This window comes from Blennius ocellaris (genome assembly GCF_963422515.1).
Source record: "Blennius ocellaris genome assembly, chromosome: 18".
Lineage (NCBI taxonomy): Eukaryota > Metazoa > Chordata > Actinopteri > Blenniiformes > Blenniidae > Blennius > Blennius ocellaris.
Window position 1 is genome coordinate 3,729,701 of NC_137667.1, and position 20,098 is coordinate 3,749,798.

Sequence of the window (20,098 nt, forward strand, 5' to 3'; positions counted from 1 at the left end):
CAATATAGTATGTGCTGCTTTCTTGATTTTTATTTTTTCTTTCCACACAAACTATTTCATTTTTTGTAGAAACAGACTGATGCCATTTCCGTCTGTTAGCTTTTGCTAATGCCTAAAGTCTTTGCTGACTAAACAAACCATTGCCGAACCACAGCACATCAACTCCCACTCACACTCGAAGACTTTCCTTATCTCGCTCCTGCACTCATATCACCCAGTTACGCTGATGACTTACTACGTGTCTCATATGTTCCTTAAAAACACCCTGTGATCTATTTCAAAGTGCTTGTTTACTGAGATTCACCCATTAGCCGTTGAGGGCAGGAATATCATTACATATGAAAACTAAAGGTCGCACTGACTTCCGTACGCGTTTGAATTGGGTGATGACAAAGGTTTGCACAAATTGGGATGGCACAAAGTGACTTTGTCAAGAAAACCCATCCCAATTATTAAAGTGTCCCTGAAATAATTCTATTAAAATACACCAGTATTTAGCATTATTTTCCCCCTTTCGAATGATATATGACACACCAATGACAATCACACCACTATCTTGCGCTTGAGCGCCGAACGTCTAAATATGCCTTTAAATCTCCCGCCCTGTGAATCTGACCTAGTTTTCCCAACTTGCCGTAGTTTTGCGCTGTGACGTATGAGGGGTTATTTACTTCCGCCCACAACAGCTGATCGGAGCGTCTTGTTTACATGTGCTCTGCATTATCGCGTTATTTAGCAGTTTTTTAGAGTCATGCCTAAGCGTTGTGTTGCGGCTGGGTGTTCCCAAATGCCCAGTCCGTATGTAAGTGTCCATAAATTCCCAAAAGATCAAACTTTGAGGAGATTATGGACAAAACAAGTGCAGCGCACTCGCTCCAACTGGACACCAACAGAGGCCTCCTATCTCTGCAGTCAACATTTCACAGATGACTGTTACGAAACAGCACCCGCAATCCGAGAGTCACTTGGTTTTGCTGTGAAGAGGAAACGTATCCTGAAACCTGGTTCTGTCCCCACCATTTTTAAACGGCTTTTTAACGGATTTTTAAACCCAACCTTCAGTAAGTCTTTTTAAAACCTGCTAAAACTTAAGACAAATAGACCAATAAACTTTGCAAAACACCCACTCTGACACAAGGGTAAATACCCGGTCACACACAATATGTGCACAAGGGTAAATACCCGGTCACGCACAATATGTGCACACGGGTAAATACCCGGTCACGCACAATATGTGCACACGGGTAAATACCCGGTCACGCACAATATGTGCACACGGGTAAATACCCGGTCACGCACAATATGTGCACACGGGTAAATACCCGGTCACACACAATATGTACTCACGGCTCAAACATGTATGGTTGAACGCCTTGATTTTCTTCTAATTCTTCCTCCGATGATTCCTCTCCTTCATCTTCGTCCAAAACCAACGATACGTCACTTAAATCTTCGCTAACATCGCTCCTAGGTGCTTCTGTATCGCCAAACCCCTCCATTCTTCAATCAGCTGATGTTGTTTTGGCTGGGACATATAACCCCTCGTACGTCATATCCGGTCTAGCTCAGGCGGCTCACATTTATGGCCCGCAAATATACCGTCGTCTGCTGCATCATGTAAAGTCAATTAAAAGGGTCGGAATTCGGACTTTTATCTGGGAATGTTATATACCTTTCGAAAGCATATTTATTCTTCTTTCTAAAGATGAAATATGATAAACATTTCAGGGACACTTTAAAGCTCTCGTGCTGCGTTTTATTCATCCCGCTGCCAGACAGAGAGATCCGAGGTGGAGTTCTTCAGAGACAAGAAATTTAATTCCCTCGCAACTCCCATTAACATTTCACTCAAGCCACAAGTGTGATTATGCCCGTTCCTAACCATCCCTCAGTCTGGTATCCATATATCTGTCTCATTCCTCTCTTTTCCCGGCGAAAATCCTGCTTTCTCCCGTGCTATCGCGCCGGGGGCTGTGCCGGTGATTAATCAACACGGCGAGCCCTGACACGCGGCTAAATTGGCTGCTCTAACCTGATATATAACACAGGCTGCAACGCCGACTAACACGAGCGACTCCTCTGGAGGATTTCACCGAATGCAGAGATTGTGTTGGGTTTGGAGCTCAAGGCAACAGAAGTTTTCTAACCCCCTTCCCCGAATATCATCTTCTTCTCATAGTTCCTGTGTATGGAAACGGAATGGGAAACGGACTCGGTACCTACATATCTACAGAGAGGTCCGGCTTCACGCGGGCAATAAATCATCGCCGAGATTAATATAGCGAGGGAGTTTGCAAAGTCCTGCGGTTGTAATACAAGAGCTCCAATAAGTACATTTAGGTCTTAAAGCTGGCGCAGCGCCTGTTGCACGCAGATTCAAAGAATGTAAAGAATTTTAGAAAACAAAACTGGACAAACTTGGACGAGAAAATGATCGAAACCAAAGATGTATTTTGGTTTTTTTTTCTTATCAAAGTTTAGATGGCTGATTGGCAAAGGTGGGGAGAATACATTTGGACGAAAGTCCATTTACTGTTGCGTCTCTTTAATTCTGCTCAATTACTTGTAAAAGTACTGCTTAAAGTATTGCGTTTGACCACATTTATTTGCATCGTCAATAGCAGGGATTCGACACAATCTAACGTATACAATGTCTATGCTTAAAGCACATTTATTAGACATATAAAAAATTACCATATGGCTGATTGTTTTGTAAAAATATGTGAATATGAAACAAGAATTTTCTTTAATTTGATAAGTTATTCTGATCATATATATTTTGAAATTCCAGCTATATGTGGCCAAATGTTTTATTCCTTTAAAGTTGTAAATAGTCTAATACAATTCTTCTGTATTACAATTCTGTAAGTTGTAAAGCACACGGTGAATGTGCAGAATATTGTTAAAATTGCACGTTTTTCCTGTTTTGTAAAATGATAGTTTATTTGTGCACTTCTTAATAACAAATTAACACTTTGTTGCACAAAAACAAAGAGATAGAGTTTTATATTTATAGTTAATATATTAGTTATATATTATAATGTTATTTTTTACTGGTCTCGGCTACTTGAGCTTAAATTGTAAAAAAAAAAAAAATTATGTATAGAATGGCTACTTCCTGCACATGACTTCTTCAGGAATAAATATTCAGATTCAAGCCAGACTTCTAGGATTTTGCATGAAGCCTTTGTTTGTGTTTTGAGTTTAATAAAGCGGGCAGACGCTAAATGATCATGGCTAGCCATCATGGTAACTTATGTGCGACTGTCAGTCACACTGGGGCAGCAGATGGCTGTTTTTATTCTCTTCCTTCCTTCCAAACGCTGCAAGTGCGAATCTAAATTGAGCGAAAATCTACTCTATATGCTCTGTACTTACATTTGCAACACCCCATCAATGGCTGCATGTCGGGTGTTTGGGTGAATTAGTCCTGAAAAATAGGCACTGTGCACATTTTTCCATTTGCAAGGACTTGTGAAAAATCTGTAGCATGATTTGTTTTAGTTAATTTGCTCGACGTTACACATTCTGCACTGTGCATGGGGACATTGTGCTGGGGACATTTGAAACCATGAAATGTGCAGACCGAGTTGTAATTGTTGGAATAATCAAAACATTCACAGACTACACTTAATTCATGCATGAAAGTATATTTTTTTCTTCCATTTGAAGCAGTGAAGGATGCGACACACTACATAAAATATGACTTACAAGCAAAAACAAGTCGTTCGTCACTCTTTCTGTTAGGATATATTGTACGTTTTCACAATTCATCTCAAAACTATATTTCTGAGAGTTTGTATCACCTCTCTGTTTAGCCCAAGGTGCTTTTTTTTTTTAATTGAAGCAGGTGTTCGATTTCTTGATTGAGGACATTTTTTTTTTTTTTGTTTGTTTGTTTTGTGCATTTGAGGGTCTGTGTGAAATTAAAGAAAATGAAGAACAGTGACATTAATGAGACCCTGTGGTGTCCCAAAGCACAGAGCTCAACAAAGGTATTGAACATTCGGGTCGTTTCAGTTACGACGCCGTCAAACGGAAAACTCTGACCTTTCAAATTTACTATCGCCTCAGAAAAAAAGTTTCTATAACCAGGAACCCGGAGAGCTATATCACCCTACCTTGCACACCTAAGGTCCACAAAACGCCGCATTTCCGTTTCAGAAAAGTTTCGCGTTCACACGCTAACGTTGTGAAAACAATGTGTCTTTACAAAGAAGCAGCTGAGAAACGCTGAAAAAAACTCTGATGTCGTTTTCCTGTTGGGCCACAAGTTGGTGTTGTTTGTTTTTGCAATAAAACCCACACATTTGTGCAGAGAACAATACACTATAAATACTTACAGTTAATGAAGTTAGATTGCCATAACGGGTGACTCAACACTAAAACTATAAAAAAAAAAAAAGGAGAATATTGACTTTTTTTCTCAGCCTGCAGCAACGGTTGATGGCTTAAAGTGGTAAGGATTTATTTGATCACCAGAAAGGGAGAAAATTACTATCAAACACTCCATTATTACCTGAGCGACCGTCTCTCTGGATATCCACGTGGTGCCAGGCGCCGTCGCTGACCTTGGCCTGGGTGGCCTTGACCTTGATGGTCCCGGAGCCCATGTCCAGCAGCAGGTACAGCCCTCCGTCCAGCAGCTCCACCGCGAAGAAGTCCACCTTGTTGTTCTTGACGCCCTTGGCGTCTCGCCGGTCCTGCGCTTTCCCGTGCGTGAAGAGGATGAGCCCGTTGGGCTCGGAGGTGCGGAAATCGAAGGAGATGGAGCCCACGCGCTTGGTGTTCCACTTGGGCAGGGCCAGGAAGGAGTCGGGCGTCTCGAAGTTGATGGGGTCGAGGGTGGGGACGTTCTCACACTTGAAGACCACGTCGCCCTGCAGCTTCATCTTGGGGTCGACGATGCGGGCGAGGCGCGACAGCTCCAGGCGGATATCGTTGTTTTTGTAAACCACCTGCGGAAAAGTCAACCACGGGAGAGAGGTTTATCACAGGTGCATGTGCGAGTGTAAAGAGCGGCACTGCAGAAGGTAACACGCCACCTAAGTAATGGTTGAGCCGCGTTTTTATTTCTCGATAAATGAATTGCACTTCATTGCAAAATATGATATTATAGGATCATACCCTGATGTTATTACATATTCCAGCTTTGAGGGCACCCAGATCAATAAAACTAATATCTTCTAAGGTTTGTTTGTCCCACTCATTTTTCTATCTCAGCTTCAATTTGTCCGTGATGAAAAGGAGACGGTACACAAATACATTGCTGTATTAGCGTTCGATTGGAAACCTGCCGGGCCAAGCAAAGTGCCAGGAGTGATGGCTAAATTATTAGAGAATCATTTCAATGTAGTGTTCAAAAAAAGGCCCGTCTTTCATGAATTGAGGGCAAAACTCTTGTGGGAGCATCTGTGACCCTGCGAGAATACACCTAATATTAAACCTATTTACGCACAGCAAATTCACACCAACCCTCTAATCCATCAAAGTAGAATGCAGCTGCACATTATAGCCAAACACAAGAAATACTATAGAAAAGGGGGGAGAATAATATTGTCAATTGGGATGCATTGATGTGGAAAATTAATGTGTTTTTTTTTGTTGTTTTTTGTTTTTTTTTACTCCCATCCTGAGGAGGAAGACATGCATTTCTTTCTGGTTTATAGGGCAGTGTGCACGCAGGGAACAGCAACGCTGTTAGAGGGAGCACAGCTGTCAGCAAACAGATTTGACTGCTGTGGGATTACTGATAATCCTGGAAGATTTGACAGTAAATCAACACAGGTGACCCGGGCGCTGAGGAAGACTGAGTGAGGGAGATCGAGAGAGATAGAGAGATAGAGAGAGAATGAGGGCAGCAGGAAAAAAAACTACACAAGGCAAAAAAAAACTAAACATATCAGGAGGTAAAAAGCAAGAAAAGAAAGAAGAGATCCTGGAGATTAAACGCTGCACATGCTTCATAAATATTGTTATGCAGATGAGTGTGCGTATGAGTGAGGGTAGAGTACAAACAAAGCGATGTAGCCGTCAATAGCGCACTTAATCTCTGGAACATGGCAAATACTTAAAGTGACACACTGTCAAGCTCTGTTTATCTACTGCCATTGTGCTGCATATTACCATTTCAGTTAATTTGACTTTATATGCTGGTAATGGAAATCCCAGAAAGAACGAATATGGTGATAAGCACGCAAGGACAAGCTTAAATATGAAATGTAAAAGTTGAAGATTTAATTAGGACTTATAAAAGTTTTATTTAATGCAGCAGCGACTCTTGAATGTATTTACCACACTCGTGCTGTCAAGTGTGTAAATCAGAGGCTTTTAACCTTTTTGGGTTATTTTAAAGGTTATAATGGGATGGGGGGGGGGGGCATCCAACGCAGACTCCATTTATAGAACATTTCAAGTGAAAATGCATTGTTTTTGCCTTTTTGCTCGGGAAAAGTTTTGCGTTGACACGGCAGCATTTTGAAAACAATGTTTGTTGACACGGAATGCGCTCTCTGCACGCATGTGTGTTTGTTTCACGACAAAAACAAACAGCATCAAAACGTGGCCTTGCATGCTCACTACATCGTTTTCAGCATTTCTGACATTTTCGTGTCAGCAAACACCGCTTGCAAAATTTTGCAGTGTGAACGCGAAACTTTTCTGAAACAAAATTGCAAAAACTATGTTATTAACTTTAAAAGTTGTTGCGTAAACGAGGTGTCAGACAGCGACGTGTCGTGTGATGCTAAATGTCATGCTACCCAAAACTAAAGACTAAAAACTAACTTCAACGTATGCCATTTGTTTTTATTGTGATGCACGTGGGAGTGTTTATTTCTCTGTCCGTGCATCTGTTATCAGATTAGAGGACACATGGTGGTCCGTCCTGTGAGGTCCCACCGTCTGAAGATAAGCCCACAGCCCCTTTTTTTTTTTTTTCCAATGGATGCCATAGCTCATGGTCAAAACAGGCAGTAAAAGGGTCATATTGATTACATGTCAGCAAGATTACATTACTGGAACCTGCCACTTTGGTTCCAATGGCTTTTAACGTCATTAGCACGGCTGCGTACACCTCTGAAATGAAATCCAACATTCTTTCATTGGTGGTAATTCATGTCTGACAGCAGCATAGCAGCGGGGTATACAGTGAGAGGGCTGCAGCAGGTGACATTATTAAATCATGTGATGCCAGTGGATGTGATAGAAAATATGTAATATTGGAAAAACACCTTCTATAGTACCTATTTATTGATTTTGTCAAACACTTTGGGTATAATGTACTTCAAGCATCTCATTTAGTCAAAGTAGAGTAAACATAATTTAAATATACATTAGAAGTATCTGAGCAAAAGATTGTAACAAAAAGGAGAAAGAAATATTTGAGCTTTTACATACATTTTTGTGAAGCATAGATTTGTAGTTGAACACTTTATCATATTTAGGGTGGCAGGAATGGAGTTAGTCAAAGGTGACGATGGGAAAATTGAAGATTACATCAGAGAGTTTGTAAGCATATTAATAAATATAAGATGTCTTTAGACTATTGGGTGAAATCATTACACCTGGAGAAAATGATTTCAAAATCCACACAAACTTCTCAGACACGGAGTTGAAGTCACTGCTTTACAACAAAACCATTACACCAGTGAACAATAATATCTATACCTATAGTTTATACCAGTGGCGATACATTAGTGGTTCATGTGATAGATGATGACGACATACAGTGATGTCTTCGACAATGATGATACCAGGAGGATTTGGCCTCCTTCATCCTGTGTCAGCTCCAACCAGACACAAACCAAATCATTATTGTTCAGGGGAAAATCCAATTTCATCTGGACCGGCAAACTAGTGCTATAATAACCTTTAAATGTAAACTTTAAAGCATTTCTTAGTTGGGTATATGTGATGAACGTGTCTATATTTTCACAAAATCAAGCAATTACTACACAAAATTATTACAATCTCAATATAAAATACATTTTTAATACTTTCAGGTGCAAAATACAATGAAATGTCCCAAAAACGTATACGAAAGCTGTTGCACTGTACGTGTTTTTACAAACTCACCTTTACAGCATGACTTTAGTGCTAATGCTAGTCTACCGATATCTCAGCCCGCGTCGTGTCGTGTCCACTACTCTTGAGAAAGTTTTTATGAATCAATTATTCCTTGTCCTTTTTTCTAATTTGGTTTAGTGGGCTGGATTGGAGCCTGTTGCAGGCTGGTTTTGGCCCATGGGCCTTATATTTGCACTCGTATACTAAACCGATAAACAAAGGCAAGACACTATAACTACATTTCTGTAATGGTTGCATGAAATGATCTCATTTGTTCCGGGAGCGGCTCTCTGTCTAAGTCATGGGAAAACACAGATGTCTGGACTTCTGCCGCTGCGACTCCAACTTGGCTGAGTAGGAAATAAGATGGACTGCAATTCGTCTGCTCAGTGGCAACGTACAGGATACGACAGCAATATGAGTCAATCTTATAATATCAGTGCGTGGAAAACATCAAAACAATAGATGGATAATCAAATTGTGGTTGTGCGCTTCTCCTCCATGCCTTGAATCTGGGAGCCTGAGTCTGAGCTGCAGTTGTTGGAAGCATGGATTCTTGCCGAGTCGGCTCCCCAATGAGTCGAATATGAATAGTTCTTAAATCACTAGTTTCAATTTCTACATATTGCTCCTTTGATCTTGAGCAGCCCGCATGGTGCTGTAGTCGTTTGCACTCTCGCCTTACGAGACGATCCGCGGTTCATCTCTGAGCTTGAGGTCCTCTTAGTGGAGCAATTTTTAAAATAAATGTTTTTTTTTTCCAACCAGACACTCTGGTTGACTCGGATTAGTGGGGACGGGTGTGGTGGTCTGCCTCCCTGGTTTTGCTCTGTGACCTGTCCAGACTGTAACACGCTATTCAAATAATATAAGCTGGGATCAGCTCAGCAAAGTTGTGGTTTCAAATTGCCCAATCGCTCATTAGTTTCCCTGCTCAGTGGATCCAGGAGGATTTTACTCCGAGCTGTGCTACATGCTAAAGAGTTTCGGGGCTCACACATCAGTAATGCTACATGCTAAACACGATTATAGTCTTCTCTCTCTGTGCATACAATGATCCGCTAACCTCTACAAATGGGAGAAAACTGGTCGACTATTAGCAATCAGCAGCATTTGTTGCTGTTGCAAAGCGTCAACTCAGATGCACGCTTGGAATTGATGAAGATCGGATGAAAAACAAGGATTATTTTGTCAGTGTTATTCTACAGAAATGTTGGCGCTACCCCCACGGCTCCGAATCTTTTGACTTTAAAAGCACCATTACTGATCTCTCTGAAACGCTGATGTTTTCATGTGTTTTCTTCTGAAGCCAAATACCTTGCATTTTTATTTCAGCACGCTTTTAGGCTACTCTTGGGCAAGAGAACAAACTGAATATTACATGAAAAGAGAAGGAGAGAAGAAAGATGTGCTTTAATGCCGCTCATTTGCAATAGATAACTTTTTTTTTTTGAAATCACACTGTGATGGTCACTGAGCAACTCTCAAACTTGCACTCAGTATTTTCCCAACACAGGCAGAGAATGATTAATCCGTTTGATTTCTTTATAACACTATATGGCCGTCAGAGGGACTTTAACTTGGTTTTCATTTTCTGAAAAAAAAAAAAAAAACCAAAACAAAACACACTTTGTCTGACTCATAAACCAGCTTGAACTCTAGTTTAACTTCCCTGACAGTGTACAGTCTTTACAAACTCTTCCAGACACGACTGTTATTGTGGGACACACTAATCTTTCAATCCACCCTCCCTGATCTGTTTTGGGATTATGATTATGTCTGCGCTGCTGAGGGCTGATCAATAAGCTAATCGAAAAGATGTTGTAAAAGAGGAACTACTGTGTCCACATGTGCATCATCATCTTTTTTTTTTTTTTTTTTCTCCCTTTGTTATGGCGACATTTTGCCGTGCTATCTCTCAGCCTATCAATAGCCTTATGGGACCCATTCATAATGCATGGGTTGGGGACTGTAACGACTCCATAAAGCCCAGATCCACGCCATCTCTGCTGTGGGATGGCATATTGATCGGGCAAGATGGGTGAGAAAAGGGCAGGTGGGTGGGGCGCGTGCACATAGACACACACACACACACACACACACACACACACACACACACACACACACACACACACACACACACACACACACAGAGACACAAACACGCAGAGGCTTCTCCTTAATCTACTTCAGATCAGTGCTCATGTCCTTTTGGCCTCGGCTGCAGCTGCTGTCAGCTGCTGATTTAGCCTCGGTGTTAATGAAGGTGCCGGGTAATTCCACTGAAGTGCGTTAAAGACACAAAGTGCTCCTGGAGCTTTGCAGGAGAGTCAACATTAGTGTGTGAACGTGTGTGTGAATGCGTGAATGTGATGCTCAAAGTTTATAAGTGCTGTATACGCAAGTGAAATCCAAAAATCCAAAGTACTGATGTATAACAAGGTAGGTTACATTTCAGGCCCAAAAAGGAACCTGGCATTGGAAAAAAATAAGCAACAGGTCTTTTTATTAGCTTTCAAGTACCAATTTATGAGGAATTTCCCAAGTTGGACGTTTTTGCGCAGAAAATATAAAAGGCTCCAGACATCCGTTAAGATTATGAATTCATCTTTGATATTGCTTAATCTAGTTCAGGGTCGCAAGGATCTGGACGCAATACCTGCACACTGCTTAAGGCCTCGCTTACAAGACAACATTGTCAGGTTTACATGGAACCACTGAAAACACAACTTTTTGAAAATGACTCCCAAGGCGAGTCATTTTGGGAAACGCTCCGACTCCATTTCTGTGGAAACGGAGCAATAAGCAACTTTCTTTATGCGCGGCCTCCATCGACGTGTGGACAGTGCAAACGCTGCTACTGTGCATTTGCGTCACTGCCTTAGCAAATCGTTCTTCTGCACATGCGAGTGTCATGACTCCCAGTCCATATGGGACTTGGTGGTTTTACAGTTGAGTCACCCGGAAATAGTAATCCAATGTCAACGTCTGTCCATACGAATGTCCGTGTACTCACCGTTGTTAATGGTGACTGTGTATTTTATATCTATATATATATATATATATATATATATGTATATATATTCACTGCATATCATTACCACTGTGTGCTCACTGTAGCTGTCTGGAGGCTCCCTGACTGTGGAACTGGAAGTTTATGGTCTGTGCCTAATGCTCAATTCAATCTGTAGAGTGAGGATTAGCTTTCTGATGCCCATTTTTTTTTTTTTGTCTATTGCTCTCGAGCCATCTCTATCTCGCCGCTGTTTCCAAACCTCAACTAGTTCAGCTTAAAGAGCGAATCTGCTGGAAATTGGTTCCTAATAAACGGGAGTTTTCCTTTATATTGATGCCAATTCTTGCTTAAAGCTATGTTGTAATTGGCACTATATAAACGAACGTCCTTATTATGGCAAAGATAGCAGCCTGAGAGCACTACATAAAAGGGCATCTGTTGTTCAAGAAGATATTATAGATAGATATTATAGAAAGCTACATTTCTGCACATTAAAGACATAAAGACCTAAAATGAGGAGTGCATTTTTTTTCCCAACTTGACCTAAATGTAACTCCAGGAAATCAAAGATAAGAAAATAAGTGTTTTTATCTTTAGAAACACATCAAATCCAACTCTATAGGTAGAAACATATAAACCCAACACAACAGGTTAAACAGAATCCCAGAATGAGCTCTCAGTGAGTTAACATCTTGAAACAAAATGCTGTAAATAATTGTGAGTTCGGAGATGAACAGTGACAATGCCATTTCAATAGATTTGGGAGAGTAAAAAATAAGGAAGAACAATGTCATCTCAGGGCTATGAGTCTCTGTTCTGATTATATTGTTGCCTCTTTCTGCCATAAATTGACCATACGTGCTTGACCATGAAGATGTCCTGGCACAATGCTGATAAAGGGTCTTGTTTCTTGTAAGAAAACTTCTTCCCACCTTGTTCTTGAGATATGAACTCATCTAAACTCAGGTTATGCAACCTGCCTCTTGGAAAAAAAAGACTGTTTGTTATATTTCTTCAGTTGTCTGTGTGACATCTTGCCTGTATATATCAAGACGACACCTCAAAACATTCTTCTTACAGAAAATAACAACCAATGCACCCTGGAAGGAATACCTTGTGCTAAAACTACTGCAACATGGACACAGGGAAAGCAGCAAAAACAAGCAATACAAATATTGTGTAATTTCATATATGAGTGTCCTGAAACTGGAACTTTTAGCAACACTCCACACGGATAGAAAATAACTCAGATGAAGGCTTTCCTCTGCACAAAAATACGACAACTCCCGACAACCAGTGTTAAGTAACTCACAGAAAACAAGGTAATGAAATAAAACCAACAAACACACAAACAATCTTTCCAGGGTGTACACTGCCCGACAACATATGTTAGCAGAAATCTACTCCAATCTTGTGCAACTGCAGCAAAACTAGAGGAAATATGGTCAGGTTTAGTCTGTGTTTTTACGACTTAGGTGAAATTACCCTTTAATATCATATTGAAGGCAGAAGTCCTTATATTGTACTTATTTTATATTACTTTTCTCTTCAACTTTATTTTGCAGTATATATTTTATATCTACTTCTTTTCTTCTATTGTCTTTCATCCTTTCCTATTTATGAGTTGGCGTTGATGTAAAACATGTACTGGAATAACAATAAAGTATCTCTGAATCCTTTTACACCAGGGGAGTCGAGCACATTTCAGCTCAACAGCGACATACGGCCCAATTCCTTGCAAGTTTTAGTATACATGATGTATGTCGCAAAATGTCGCAAAACAGAACAATTACAACAGAAAATGGCGACAATCTCAACATAAAGCCTATTTTAATTAAAACTGGCCCATGGGCCAACGCCAGCTGCTGCTTCACAGCTCAAAGTGTCACAATCTGCCGTTACAGTCACGCCCTCGCCTCCACAGCGTCATCCTCACGGGGTTTACTCCTGGCATTTTGTCTGCCACTTCCTCCCGTTTAATTCTTATTAAATGTTGAAGATGTGCACTGCAGGGGGCGACAAGTGGGGGAACAGTAGAAAGCCACAGCTGCTTTTGGAAACTTTCATGTCTACACAGGCTTCATCTCAGCTGCGGTTTTCAGTCATCTGTCTTTTTCCGTGACGGCGCATCAGTGGATTTCTTCCTCAACCTTGCACTCTATGTACTTCTGTTTTGAGTGTGACAGTACAGGGATTGTGGATTGAGCTCTGAGCGCTGCCAAAATGTGGGTGCAAGGCTGTAACACTGAGTACATGCGTGGCAGATGGTGCTAAATTCAGCACTCTCCTGAAATAGGGGTGTAAGAAAACGGTGATGACCTTACGACAAAACGAAATATTTAGGTTTAAGAGATTTCAGCATAATTCCTTGTAGGATATACATAGGAGACTGCGATTCATCCACAGTATGTTTAGATATGAACTCATTTGATTGCCTAGATTTGTGTTCTGTATGTTGTGAAATATTCTCTAAAATGAAAATGTAACAGGTCTCACACAACCACACTGCAACATCGAATAAATCAGATGCCGGTAATTATTGAAATGTGACATTTTGCTGCAAAATGATAATGAAAACTTTTTTTTCTCTTCCTCAAGCCTCAAAGCATCTCTCCTCCTCTTTCACCTGCAACGGAAAAATAAATGTTCCCAAAGAACCCAAAACATTTTGCTCTATAAAATGCAACTTTCAAAATCTGTTGCCTTTGATTTCATTAAGAGAAAGTTAACGCAATACAATATTATACAAAGCCACTGAGCTCCGTCATCCTGAACCTGTGATTTCCACACATCTAATAAACTTAGAAATGCCCGAAAGACAAAACTCTTTCACAAAATAGTTTTTTATCAATAGTGGAAACAGCACTCCTCTTGTACACTGTCAGTTATTGCCGGTGTAGAACTTTTCCCTTGAGTCAGAGAGCCCAAAATAATATCTTTCACTGAATATATCTGCGATATTATATAACACAAGTCTGACAATACAGGTTTGTACATGAAGTGTCACCTGCAGCGATATCCTGTAAACTAATAATGTTTACCACGATCACAATTTGGCCTGTAGATGTAAGGTGATGGTGTTCCATCAGTGTCTGTTGGGGTACCCATCCATCACTGCTTGGCCCTCTGAGGAGGCATTTGGAAAAAAAGGACAGGCTGACATTTGCATATGTAATAAAGGGGAAACAAACAGAGCCTGGACATACTTTGGTGACTAACACAAAACTGATATGACGCTCCGCGCAAATGCCAAATATTGGTCTCTTGCCCCCCCCTCTTCTCATCTTCTCAATTAGTCATCATCCTTTTGCTCTTCCTCTATTACCTCCGCGTTGCTGTTTTCATCTCTATATCTGCCAGCATTCACCTCACTTGCACTTGTTTTCTCGGCATTCTCTCCGTCTTCCTACCCTCACACACTTCTCGAGATGACACGGCGTACCCCGGCCACCCACACAGTCTGCCAACACAAGCTGCCACTATGCGGCTCTAGTGCCGCCACGGGTACCCAGTATGGAGGGGGGGAGTGGAGGTGTGTGTGGGGGGGGGGCTGACCCCAGTGAGTCGGGGGCCGACTGACTGCCCACTGGCCCGGCGGTGTCACGTGACACGGCGCGACCCACGTGGCAAAACACGAGCGTGGGCGGGACGTGTGCGTATCTGCGCCGTGTGTGGATGACATCCCTCGTAGCCTGCAGGCGAGAACGAGTGCAGTGAAGGCTGAACAAGAGAGGGGTTGTGATGGCAGCACGCAGTGACTCTTTTGTTGTCAGACAGAAGAGGAAGGGAAGTATTTGTTCGCTGTTGAAACACACGTCTCCTACGATATAGCTCATCTGCTCCCACCGATACACTTTAGCATTCTTTATTTTTCCTCTCATGACGAACAGAGACCAATCTGCACAAACAGCAGCACTGCGAAGTGCCCCGGCAAGACATTACACACACGGTCGGACAGAAATACTGACGCATTCTGATCGGAGCAACGGGCCACAGTCAACTGAATCACTCCCTCATTATCTGGGGATATGGAATCCAAAGGAGGAGGTGGAGGAGACGGGGGAGAATGAATGTGGGACGGAAGAGCAAGACAGAAGCCGACAAAAGAGGAGGTGGTGCACAGGGGCTGCACACACGTTGCACTGGGGAGAAATGTGCATGGTGGGCCTAATGGAATGATAAAAAGAGGTATTGTAAATGAATCAGGGTGTGAACCGGAGACCACAGAACCGCTGGTGAGCAATTTGCATGGTCTTCTTGGACAGCAGCTGGCGCCGCGCCTGCTTAATGGAGCCACATATGATGAACAGTCGCGGATCACACATCAGTACCATTGCTCAACCACAGTGTGAATCACCTCCATGATTCTGTCCACTCAAGGCCCGACCCACAGTGAGTCACACTTGCTCAGACAATAATGGAAACACTTGATGGATGTAACTGCCTCTGCATCACGCACAGCATTGATATAAATGTGTCTGCCTGATGAAAGCAGGACAGCTGTTTTACTGTTTTTTTTTTTAATTTGCTTATGTATTTTTTCCACAGGGATGGGCAAATGTTTATGACCAGAGAGGCATATTTCGCAGCCAAAGAGCAGCTCTGGATTTGCAGTGGATTTACAGTGCATTTATCAAGAGGCTGCAAATTAATCCTAATGTCTGGATGTGGCGGCTAATGTGTCAGCCATTTAAAATTTTGCAGTTTGCTGTGAGGTTCTGCCCCCTAATGGACAAAAACAATCCTCAAAACCTGTAAAATATACTTTTTTAATGGAACTACTAATATTTCTTGGTGCAAATGTGAAGAGTGAGCTTCAATGCAGCTGTTAACAGCTGTGAACCATTTGACTTCAGACACAGAGGGTTTATTGCGTCATGTCCCTGAACTATAGCAGCCATTGTTGGGATAATGGACTTTGGGTCACAAAAACTAGGCTCCATCCCTGGCCTTCAAATACAAGACCAAAGATGGCAGTGTTTGCATTAAATTGCTATAATATTCTGCAAAGTGTTTACAAAAATATTGGATGACATTCCATAATTACGTAATTTCAATACGCTTGTGTTGCACTGGGGTAGCGAGCTTGATTTCATCTTGAGAGGGCTGTACTGGAAAAACAGTGCCATAATAACCTTCAAATTTAAATATTAAAGTGTTTCTTGGTTGTGGTGCAGAGCATAGGTGATGCAAATGTTGATATTGTCACAAAGCCAAACAATTACCACTGGAAATTACGGCAATCTCAACATACAGTGAATTTTCAAGAAACTTTCCGGTGTGAAATTCAATAAAATGTCCCCCCAAAAAAACCCAACTTCTCCTGTCGCTCTTGCGTTATGCATATTTTTTTTTACAAACTCTCCCTAAAAGCATGTCTTTGGGATAGTTTTTAGAATTTGTACAATTTGCTTGGTGGTTTGGCTGAATCAGTCTCTTGCAGGACAGTTTTGACCCCATTGTAAAATTACGAGAGCCAATGTGTCGTCCAGTGTTGATTTGGTCAAATCAAATATAAACACTGAGTACACACACACACACACGCACGCACGCACACACGCACACCAGTCGAGTGTTTATATTTTTTCCCCCATGAATTATGAATAGACAAAATGACTTAAAGTACCGCCCCACTTTTGAAGAAAGAAAACATACTGAACACTTCCATGACGCGAGCTAAATGAACACAGGGAAGAACATCATGTAACTTTGATGCTAAACATGTTCCAGCTGTGTTTAGAGCCGCTCTAACGTTCTATACAGCTCCTTGTACTCACTGTGCACTGCTGGCCCACTGGCTCATTTATGTTTCATGCTTAGTGTAGGACCGAGTAGCACAGCTGTCAAGAAGTGAAAATCAACAAATCCTCCCATGCTGCAAATATAATACGGGCATTGTCAAAAAACAAATACAATACAGGAGCATACCGTGGTTGTTTTCTCATGCTGCACACTGAGTGAACCATCAATGTGGGCCAGATTGAATCCTTGGTTAAGAGTCCTTGGCTTCTTTATGTGCATTATATCAATCTTTTGGGTCAACATTGAGAATGTGGTGACTATTTACACAGGGACCTCAGGTAAAATACCAGGCGGGGCTGGGTCACGGTGGGAAATAAAAGGTAGCACATTATAAATATGTGCCAGTGTGTGCGAGGATGAGAGACACAGAGGGTCAGAGCCGTGTGAGGACGGATGAGAGATGCAGAGAACAGCAGTCGGAACCACTGAGTCGAAACATACAACAATGCAAGACAAGGTGACTTTCCCTCAGCTATCACCCAAACCTGCACACTCACTTGTGTTTGTGTGTGTGGGGTTTGTGTTCCTTGACTTTTAGGGCCTTGTATCATGGCCTTATGTGTTCTAGAACCACTGTGTGGAAGGTGTAGGCTTCTTTTTTTTAACATTTTCATTATTCTCACATAAAGGGCAGCTAATATTTTTTGGCTCTTGGCTGTTCCCTTCCAATCATGAAGGCGTTTATCTCATAATGCACGGTGTACTGTTGTTTAATTTCTGTATTAATTTTTTATTTTGTTTTCATCAAAGCAAAATTTCCTTTTGAAGTATTTTTGGAGTTAAATTAAGATATGGCCAAATGTTTTTACAACATTCTTATGAGGGGAACGCATGCATTTGCAGTCATCTATTTCTGCGTAGAAAGGGAATGAAATAATGAAGCTGCTGTCAAATTACGAGGAAGACGTTGCTGCACATTGACAGGCCTTCTGGGTTCTGGGTCGGACGATCAGAAACGAGTGGGATGAAAGGAACTCGGTATGAAATATGAATGACCTTTTTAGTCATCTTGCAAATGGAGAAGTTTACAATTTATGAAACTATCATGCATAAAAACACCAACTAAGTCAAGTCCCACAGTATAAAATATGAACAGGAGGAGCAATTATACGTCTTTTAGTTTAAGTCTGTCATATTCACTTTAGTACGAACTCGGGTCTCGCGCTGTTCACAGCTTAGGCGCTTTCTATTTGCATCAGTTATAGATCTATGATGGTGGTTTTTACAGTATTTGTATCAGATTTTAATGAGGTGGTAACGGACAATGTGTCTCATGATACATTTGGTCGACATCCGATCTTGCTTAGAAACTTCCACCATTTTTCTTTTTTTCTTTTCTCCAAAGCATTAAAAACCAAGCAGGGTCAATTAATCATCACCGTGTCAAATGTCTTCATTTGTCAATGTCGACCCATCTGCGGGTGAACGCTACGAGAAGATGAAACAAGAGGCGCTGTGGGCTACAGTTACACTTTTGCAATTAACCCCCAATAACTGCAGCATCTATGTACACTGCATACCGGCATCCTCATTAAAACTGCTTGGTGATTTTGCTGAATAAATTCACATAACAACAATCAAGTTGTTGATATCGTGATTATGTTTATGGCAAACTTATTTTTTAATCTGAAAAAAAAAAAAAAGAAAAAAAAAGCACAACAGCCTGGTGAGTAAGTATGAAGACGTGAACTTGCTGAGTTCCAAGTGAAAGCAAAACATCATTTCTGAGTCCGCCTCTGAAGTGTAGAAATCAATGCAGAGTTTGTACAGCTCTGAGGAACCAGCAGCCCCCCCCCCTCTTTATTATCATCACTTGCAGCAGAATAAGTAATGGTGAGCAAAATGTAAATAACAGGCTGCTTAATATATTTTCTGGCAGTACTCAGGAGCTCGGAGAGCCGGCAAATACATTATAAATGTCCCAAAACAACGGTGCCTTTTCGTATTTCATCATGAGCAAATATTTCTTTCAGACCGCTGCCCATCGGGAGACGTTTTAGCGGCACACTCAAGCTGATGCTGCAAATTGCATGTGACAGAAGCAATTTTGGGATATTTTCTCACACACAAGCTGCGGTAAGTGTTATGAATTAGATTAAGCAGCGGAATATTGAAAGTCTGATACTTCCTCTGCAATCTCAGCACCTTTAATTGATAATGCAGTTGTATTTAGATTTTTTTTTTCTTCTCTCCTATCAGAGGGAGAACTATTCAGATTGGCATTTTTGTAAATTTTTATAAAACGGCCGCCCTAATGATAAAAGCTACAAAAGCAGCCGCACGAGCTGCTGCAAATAACCCGTGGTGTCGTACCCAAGTCATGCTCGTGTGTGCAATCTGTATTCACTGGAGCTCCTCCTACCTCTCTCAGGCAGCCCATGAAATTGTTGCTAACTGGAGATCCGGGCAGGTCCGCAGTGCTGGGGCTGCCACCCACGTAGAAGAAATCATCCGAGCCCAGCATGGTGTAGTCTTCCTGGGTGTAGCCGGTAGTGGTTAGGATCCCATCAACGGAGATGGTGACCTGTTGGGGGGCAACACATAGCCAAAGCCAAGCCATTACACTCTGGGATTCGATCGCGTGCTGTGTTTAAAACACACCTCCTTCCTTGGTCTGCATTCAGAATAAGCTATAGGAACTTTTCTTTGGATTCCGCACGGTATCAAGGTCTCTCATTGAACATTTGTTCGTCTTGTTTTGGATTTTACAGAACCATTTGGTACCGTGAAGCGATTGTTTTGGATCAGACAGCGTTTGGATTTTGGTTAATGGATTATTTTACCATAGGATTCACAGGACAGGTAAAGAAAATATGGCAGAGGCATATTTTCTTTATCTTTGATGGGGGTAAGAGAATGGATCCTAGGTTTGGTTCTGAAACTTCAGGTTGGGGGAGGGTTAGTACAATGTTCAAACCAAGGACAAATTGATTCCACTTGTCTTAGGTTTCGGGATTTATCTATAATTGCAGACACACACGTATACACTACACACATCTGTGAACCCACACACGCACACGCACACGCACACACAGACGTGCACATGCACGTCCTCACATACATTCATTTTCACACCAACCGCTCTCACAATCTCCCCTCTCTCTCTCTCTCTCTCTCTCTCTCTCTCTCACACACACACAAACATCGACATCTATATATCCACACACATGCAAAACAAAGGGAGGCTTTCCACACCAATGTGCAAACCAAGGT

At 41.6% G+C, this 20,098-nt stretch overlaps 1 protein-coding gene across 1 annotated transcript in view; it reads right to left on the reverse strand.

The window, feature by feature from the left end:
• nrxn3b (neurexin 3b) overlaps positions 1–20,098 on the reverse strand; it is a gene marked incomplete at both ends in the record, with an annotated part of 330,758 nt that overhangs the window by 235,415 nt on the left and 75,245 nt on the right. Inside the window, 2 exon segments of the mRNA XM_080514353.1 lie at positions 4,520–4,958; positions 19,248–19,409. Of these exon segments, the coding sequence (XP_080370479.1) occupies positions 4,520–4,958; positions 19,248–19,409 (601 nt within the window).